We start from the raw sequence: 7,618 nt of genomic DNA, 5'->3' as shown, positions 1-7,618 counted from the left end.
CTTCTTGCTTCAGATCTTCCTCTGATGAAAATTCGGTCTTGGCTGATAGATTTCTGATTGAATCTTAGGAACTAATGGAGTTGGTATTATTTTCCTTGGTAGTCTTTTGTTTGTTTAGGTAATTTTGTCAAGTTTCATAGGTTTCTACCATTGCAATATTGGAATTTAAATTACATTTTAGTAGATACATTTGTGCCTCCTAAAAAGAAAAGTTCTTTTGAAGTGATCTCTCCATACCTAATATCCAGTATATGTTCACAAACTGCTAATACTTTGGTTAAGTTTGAAATCTGAGGTAGTATAAAGAGTTCGGTATTTGATCTTTGCTATATGCTGGTGTGGCTGATTTGGTTGTTTCTCAAAATTTATCATTTCACAATTGCTTTACTGTGCTGAATCGATGCCAAAAAAACAAAGATTTGCAATCTTAGATTCAACCTTAAGGATGGCTTTTCACTCTAATTGTTGTTCATTTAAATATTTTCTTTAATGGATATATCTCTACTCTGCTAACAATTTTTCTGATTTCTGTTTATTATGGTTGTCTTGCAGTTGGCTACTATTTGGTTGGAGCGCAAGGATTCCCTAGCTGGTAATTTTTCTTCATCAATAATGTTTGTGTTGATTCATTGATTTGATTGGTTCCTTTTTCTCCATGCTCACGCCTGAAGGGTCGTGTATATGCAATTATGTGCAGTATATAGTTTGACTAATTGTGTATATTATAACCATTAGAAATCAGTGCTGTTTGGCTTTTCTATCTGTTTGGCAGCCATACGTTCACACACCCAGAAGCTAGGAAGAAACCTCTTATTTTTGTTATTCGATATTTTCCTTTTTGATTTACAAGCTCTTATGTATATTGTTTATCAATTTTCTTTTGCTATCGATTTTTGCTATATGGTAAATATATAATAATGGTTAGATTAGCCACTGCGAAGTTGGAATCTGTTTCTCATTTATATTATGCAATTGGGTGCTTAAGTTGATTTTGATTAAATTTTTACCTGCGTAAACATACAGGAGCAGTACTTTTGGCCTTAAGGCAACATTGTTATGGAGAAATTTGAGAGGAGGGGCATGAAGTAACAAACCAAGTAGGGGAACATATCACCTCAAGTACGATTCCGGTAATGTTCAGAAGATACTTTTATTTATTTCTAGTCTGTAACTATGGAACTTATCAATTGTATTTGGTTTGCAATTGATACTATAGTGACGCTGCAGTTCGACTATGCCATTTTAAAAACAGTTGGTCTACGTTGATGCAGTTGCATAATTTACTATTCCTAGTGCATATGAATTGAATAATTTTTCGTGTTCCTTCAGGATTACTCGCAGCAGCCCCCTATTTAGGAACTAATTGGAAGGGATCTTCATGATATATAATGAATGGAAATTCAGACATATTTCGAGGTAAGTATGGAACTATGGATTTAGCATTCTTCAAATCAACTACTCTAGCTTTAATCGTAGAAAGACCTGGATTTAGCACACTTGCCGACTCAAAATGTCAAAAAGTAATTAAGAGTTCAAGTGAAATATTAATTGTATGTACTGGTATGAACAATATCTATGTCGTGTACATCTCCCATTAATTTTCCAGCTTTTTGTTTCTTTAATGAATGCTTGAAGATTTCTGACTTTCTGTTATAGGAGGCTTGCAACAACACTAGAGTAATTGGTACATGAAGTAGATCGAGGAAGATCCCTGCAAAGTTCATCTTGAAGTAGAGGAAAAAAACTAACTTGTAAAGCTTAATTATTGATCTTGTAAATTTTGGTAGAAGCTTCAATATTCATTTTGTAACATTTATGAGGAAAATTAAAGTGTAACATTTCCTTTTATATAAGCTTCATTCCTTTTTGTATAGTTTTCATTCATTAAAAAAAAAAAAATCGGTGTGCATTTGCATGCCGATTTTTTTTTTATTCATAAATAATTTTTTTGCGATGGCATTTTTGCCGTAGCAAATGACTTTTGGCGACGGCAAAAAACTTCAGTAGCGGTTGGTGGCGTCGCCATTGGTATTTGCGACGGCATTTTTCCGTCGCAAAATTCTTGCTATGGCAAACGTTTGCCGTCGCTAATAGTCTTGCGACGGGGAATTGCCGTGGCAAATAACATTGGCGACGCCACCAACGGCGTCGGAAGCATTGTAGTCGCCAATGCTCTTTTACGACGGCATTGCGCCGTGGCCATTGCAATTTTTTTTTGTAGTGAAGGGTTTATGGATGAAGTGAAATTGATTTTTTTTTTTTTTTTTTTTGTGTGCCATGTGCAGTTTAGGCTTGTGCTGGCTAGGAGCGTCTTCTTATGCGTTTCAAGCATAGTACCTCTTCAAGAACTTTCCATTTATGGGGCCAATCCTCAGGCCATCTTCAGCCACAATTTTGTAGGCTCCATTGGTGTAGACTTCGCGGACTACATAAGGTCCATCCCACTTTGACTGAAACTTTGGACCAGTCTTGTGTGTCATAATGATAGGTCTGCGCACGGCAAGCACTAGATCACCAACTTGAAAGGATCTGGGTCGAACCCCTTTGTTGAAAGCTCGTGACATTCGAGCTTGATAGCATTCCAAGTGCTGTTGCGCGTCAAGTCTCTTTTCATCTAAGGCTTCCAACTCCTGAAGGCGTAACTTGGCGTTCTCTTCATCAGTCAGTCCTTCTTGCAAAGCAATCCTCAGAGATGGAATCTGTTTCTCCAAGGGTAAGACGGCTTCAACACCATATACAAGGGAGTAAGGTGTAGCTTTCGTGGCAGTTCGATATGTCGTTCTATAGGCCCAGAGCGCCTCGCCCATTCTTCATGCCAATCCCTTTTTGTTTTGCTGACAACTTTCTTCAAAATGTTACACAATGTCTTGTTGAATGCTTCAACCAACCCATTTGCTGGGGCATTGTACATAGAAGAAAAGTGTAACTTGAAGTGATATTTCTCACAGAGTTTCTCCATGGCACTATTGGAAAAGTACTTGGCATTGTCTGTGATGATGTAGCGAGGAACACCATATCGTTGAATGATATTCCCTTTGATGAAGTCTACAACATTTTCTTCTTTATTTCTTTAAGCGGTACTGCCTCTGCCCACTTTGAAAAGGAATCCGTAGCCACTAGAATGTATGAGTGACTGGCGGAGGATTTCAGAGTTATGGGCCCAACAACATCAAGTCCCCACACATCGAAGGGGTAGGAAGCAATCGTTGGATGCAACGGCTTTCGTGGTTGATGGATGAAGTTTGCATGAAACTGGCAAGCTTGACACCTTTGTGCATACTCCATGCAATCTTTAACCATACTGGGCCAATAGTAACCCATCCTCTTCACTTGAAAAGGGGCAAAACGATCATTGGCAAAAACCGAACCTTCGACGTCGGTTTGGTGGCCGGAGACGGCCGGAATCGGAAAATATCGACGTTGACCACTTCTGCTACAGTGAAAACTTCAAGGACCCGATGCGTCATTTTCCTGCCAAGCCGCCGTGGGGAGGTTGGGTAGGAGTAGAGGAGTCGACCGGTGCTTGTTGTTCGCTCTCAGGTGGCCGAAAGAGGGAGATGGCCGGAGTTGCAGAGAGTGCTGAGGAGAGGGAGAAAACACGGGAGGAAGGAGAGAGAAGAAGAAATAAAAACTTACCAGCCACAGTAACTTTTTCAAATATATACTACTTACCATGAACAGTAATTTTCACATTTTCGCTTATAACTTTCACATACGAGCTCCGATTTTTACGTACCGCATATGCAAGTGCTCGGTTTAACGTCTCCTACAACTTTCACGAAGAATATTTTCTCAAATTTTGACCCGAATAAAAAGTCAACTTTTAGGGCCACTAAAAGAATCGAAACAAAGTAAAAGTGAAAGTAATTGTCGTTTACCGTCCAAATGACTAGTAAACAGGTAAATTGAGATACGGGACGTTACATAAAATTTTAACTAAAGTTTGGACCACTTATCTAATCGTTGATTTGAAAGTTCTCATGAAATCTCTATTTTAAAATCATCATTAGAGACTTTCATTTTACGATTATCCTTCAGATATAAATTGCTCATTCAAAATATAAGAGCGTAAATTAAGGACCCATGTGATATATGACACTTCTTTTAAATTAAATTGAACGCCCAGGAATGTGTCATATGTCACCTTAGTAGCTTATTCGCAACACATGGTGTCCCAATTGCAAAGAATTGGACTTTTTTCAGAGTAGACTTTCTTTGCCATAGAGTGGACTTTAAAAAAATATATAGCATTTCTAAACATGCTCTAACAAAAAAAAAATCTAATTAGGACATGATGAGATTGAAATTGCACCTGATAAAACAGTAAATTTCTGCACAGACTACCAAAGCTAGAATGACGAAGGAACTAATTACATGTTGCCACGTGAATTGACTTATCGAATACTCTTAACACTGTAAATAACATAGCCAATATGAGAAGCAACATGAAAAACCATTAGAGACAAGAATATTTTAGATATAAATTGCTCGTTCAAAACACGCGAGCGTAAATTAAGGACCCATCTGGTATTTGACGCTTCTTTTAAATTAATTTGAATGCCCGGGAATGTGTCATCTGTCCCATGTCACCTTAATAGCTTATTCGCAGCCCATGGTGGCCCAATTGCAAAGAAGTAGTGGACTTTCTTGAGAGTAGACTTTATTCCGTGACATCTGATATTCCATTATAAGAACCAACAAGTTCGATCTGTATCTCATCCCTCAGTATCAGAAGTTTAATCTGTGTCGCTCCGGCTTACCTCTGGAAAAAACAAAAAAAAACCTCCGTAACCTATTGCTGGTTGAAACCCTTCACATTTTCCCTCAATTAATTGATCCTTCTGCATCTAATCTGGTGGTTGCTCAGCAGTATCCTTCTGCATCTAATCTGGTGGTTGCTCAGCAGTGCAATATTCAGTCTCCTCGCCTCATAGGTTAGCTGGGTTTTCTGATGAGACTTTCTTCTCAAGTTATGTTAGTTTTTTTGTTTTTCTCTTTTTGTCCAAACAAAGATTTAATCTTACTGTCTGTGTCGTACTCCTGCATGGGGCTAGTATGTTGTTGTTAGCTCCTACTGGGGTATTTTCTCTTCTTGCTACAGTGCTAGAACTCCTTTTCCTTAACTTTTTTACTGTTCTCGTGCTGAGCATTCCTCTGGTTAAATCTGGTTTTTGGCTTTTTTTTTTTTTTTTTTTTTTTTTTAAAGGTGTGTATATATATAAAGGTAAATTTGGCACCACTCTATGGAAACCAGACGTTGTATGCAGTACATGTATCAATTGAAATATACTAGAGAAATAAAAGGTTAATTTTCCATGTCTGTTTGTATACAATTTTCTGATACATATGCATTTCTTTCAGGAACGGGAATTGTCTTTCTGCACAAATGACTGAAGTTGCTGTTCCAGCGTCGTTGGCGTCGGTGGAGAAGATGAAACTCTTCCTCTACCAACTATCTGACTGTCCCAGTAAAGTCCATGAGGAGGTAAAGAGTGCGAAGAGGTGTTTGGAGATACTGCAAGCGTATCTAGCCGACTCAAAAGATAATAATGTAGAAGACAGCCAGATGCTCAAAGATTGTTCGGATATAGCTCATGATATTGAGGACGCTCTTGATGAGTTCAATTCTGAAGTTGCACCACTGTTCCATAGCAACAAATTATCTCACAAGATTCAGCACGTGTCTCATATCCTCCAACTACGCAAAGCAAGCACTAAGTTGTCCTCGAAAATTAACGAACAGATTAAATTGGTCAAAAGATTACATTTTAAAGACTCCAGCTTCGAGGGCGACCTTGACCCAAAAGCAAGTATCTGGAAAGGCAGAACAGAATTGGATTTGACTCCAAAGATTCAAGAAGATGAAATGGTGGGCTATGAAGAATCTAAAGCAAGACTCCACAAACAGTTGATGGAAGAAGATTCAAGACTTCTGACGATTTCAATTGTAGGTCCTGGAGGCTCCGGCAAAACCACTCTCGTGAAGAATCTTTACAACATGGTCCAAGGGGTTTTTGATTCCCGTTATTGGATCGATGTGTCACGTCCCCTAAAAATGGAAGATCTCTTGCTTGCCATGTTAAACAATTTTGAGGCCACAACGCTAGATCTTCATCAAGAACAAGATCCAAGATCGAAATTGAGTCTACTGCTGCAGCACAAGAGGTTTCTGCTCGTCTTGGACAATGTTTGGAGTAAACAAGATTGGGAATTCTTTGTATGTTCTTTACCAAAAGGTTTGTGTGGGAGTAAGATAATCATTATTACTCGTAACTCTGACGTGGCTTCGTTTCCTGTAAAGTCCTCGGAGTATATCCATGATTTGAGTACTGGGTTGTCATTCAAAGAAGCCCATGACCTATTCTGTAAGAAGGCTTTTCAAGATGGGATTTGTCCCCCCGAGCTCGAGGAGTGCAGTAGAAAAATCCTGAACAAGTGTGAAGGCTCACCCTTTGCAATTTCAACTGTCGGTACTGTGCTAGCAACAAAGCCACAAACGAAAAATGAGTGGGAGGAGTTACATGACACCCTCACATCAAACTTTACAGCTGACCCAAAGCTTTGGTCCTTAGCCGTATTTTTCAGCCTTGTTACAGAGATCTTCAAAGCCATCTCAAAAGTTGCTTCTTGTACCTCGGCATATTTCCTGAAGACTACTACATCCGGCGAGGGAGGCTTTTTCGTTTGTGGGTTGCTGAAGGATTTGTGGAGCCGACAGCAGGACTAACAGTAGAGGAGGTTGCAGAACAATATCTGAACGAGCTCATTGACAGCAATTTGGTCCAAGCCAGCTCCTGGGGAATTGATGGACGAGTGAAGAGTTGTCGTATTTCTAACATTGTTCGTGCGTTCATCATGTCACAGAAGTTTGTCACTGATTCCGAAACAATCTGGTGCAGACAAACAGAAGTTGACAAAGTTCGACGCCTCTCTGCTCCTAATCTGATTATCAAATATCTGTCAAACTCTGGAATTGACTTGAATGGTATTCGTACATTACAGAGTTACAAGAAGGGAAGTTCTGGACTTGACTTGAATGTTATTCGTACCTTACAAGGTCACAAGAAGGAAAATTCTGATTCTCAGTTTGCCATGGTACTTAAAACCACTAGATTTTTAAGGGTATTAGATTTGCAAGGTGTACCTTTGGAAAAATTTCCTTCTAGTGTTGTTGGCCTCACCCTCTTAAAGTATCTAAGTCTAAGGAAATCCCAGATCAAAACAGTTCCCCAGTCCATAGAAAAGTTGTTATTCTTAGAAACCTTGGATCTTAAATACACCCGGGTGACCCATTTGCCAGAAGAGATTTGTAAACTTGTAAGGTTGCGCCATCTATTAGTATGCAATAATCCCGGTAGTGGAGGAGTGACTCTTTCTGCAGGCAATCTTGGAGCCCTATCTTCCATACAAAATTTGTCATTAGTTAAGGTGGAAAACGACAGAAGAATCCTAAAAGCCTTGGGAAAGCTAATAGGTCTCAGAAAGTTGGGGCTGACAGATGTGAGAAAAGAAGATGGAGTAGAATTGTGTTGTTCTCTTCAGAAAATGGAGAATCTTTCATCATTTGATGTAGCATCAACAAGCAAGGATGAGTATCTTGATTTGGATCACATGCAAT

At 39.1% G+C, this 7,618-nt stretch overlaps 1 protein-coding gene and 1 long non-coding RNA gene across 2 annotated transcripts; both read left to right on the top strand.

Annotated features, from left to right (window-relative positions):
* Nucleotides 1–487: 487 nt before the first annotated feature.
* LOC112185510 lies at nt 488–1,757 on the top strand. The gene is made up of 4 exons (XR_002930304.2): nt 488–592; nt 1,024–1,130; nt 1,330–1,416; nt 1,657–1,757. It is a non-coding gene; the product is annotated as an uncharacterized LOC112185510 (long non-coding RNA).
* Nucleotides 1,758–4,735: 2,978 nt separating this feature from the next.
* Nucleotides 4,736–6,727, top strand: LOC112184295 (disease resistance protein RPM1). The gene is made up of 2 exons (XM_040513405.1): nt 4,736–4,934; nt 5,362–6,727. Exon 2 carries the CDS (start codon nt 5,387–5,389, stop codon nt 6,725–6,727), a length of 1,341 nt encoding a protein of 446 aa, XP_040369339.1. The 5' UTR covers nt 4,736–4,934; nt 5,362–5,386.
* Nucleotides 6,728–7,618: the final 891 nt, after the last annotated feature.

Source organism: Rosa chinensis, chromosome 2 (assembly GCF_002994745.2).
Source record: "Rosa chinensis cultivar Old Blush chromosome 2, RchiOBHm-V2, whole genome shotgun sequence".
NCBI classification, from domain to species: domain Eukaryota; kingdom Viridiplantae; phylum Streptophyta; class Magnoliopsida; order Rosales; family Rosaceae; genus Rosa; species Rosa chinensis.
Note: the sequence above shows the minus strand (reverse complement) of the source record. Positions and strands in the feature narration are given on the sequence as shown.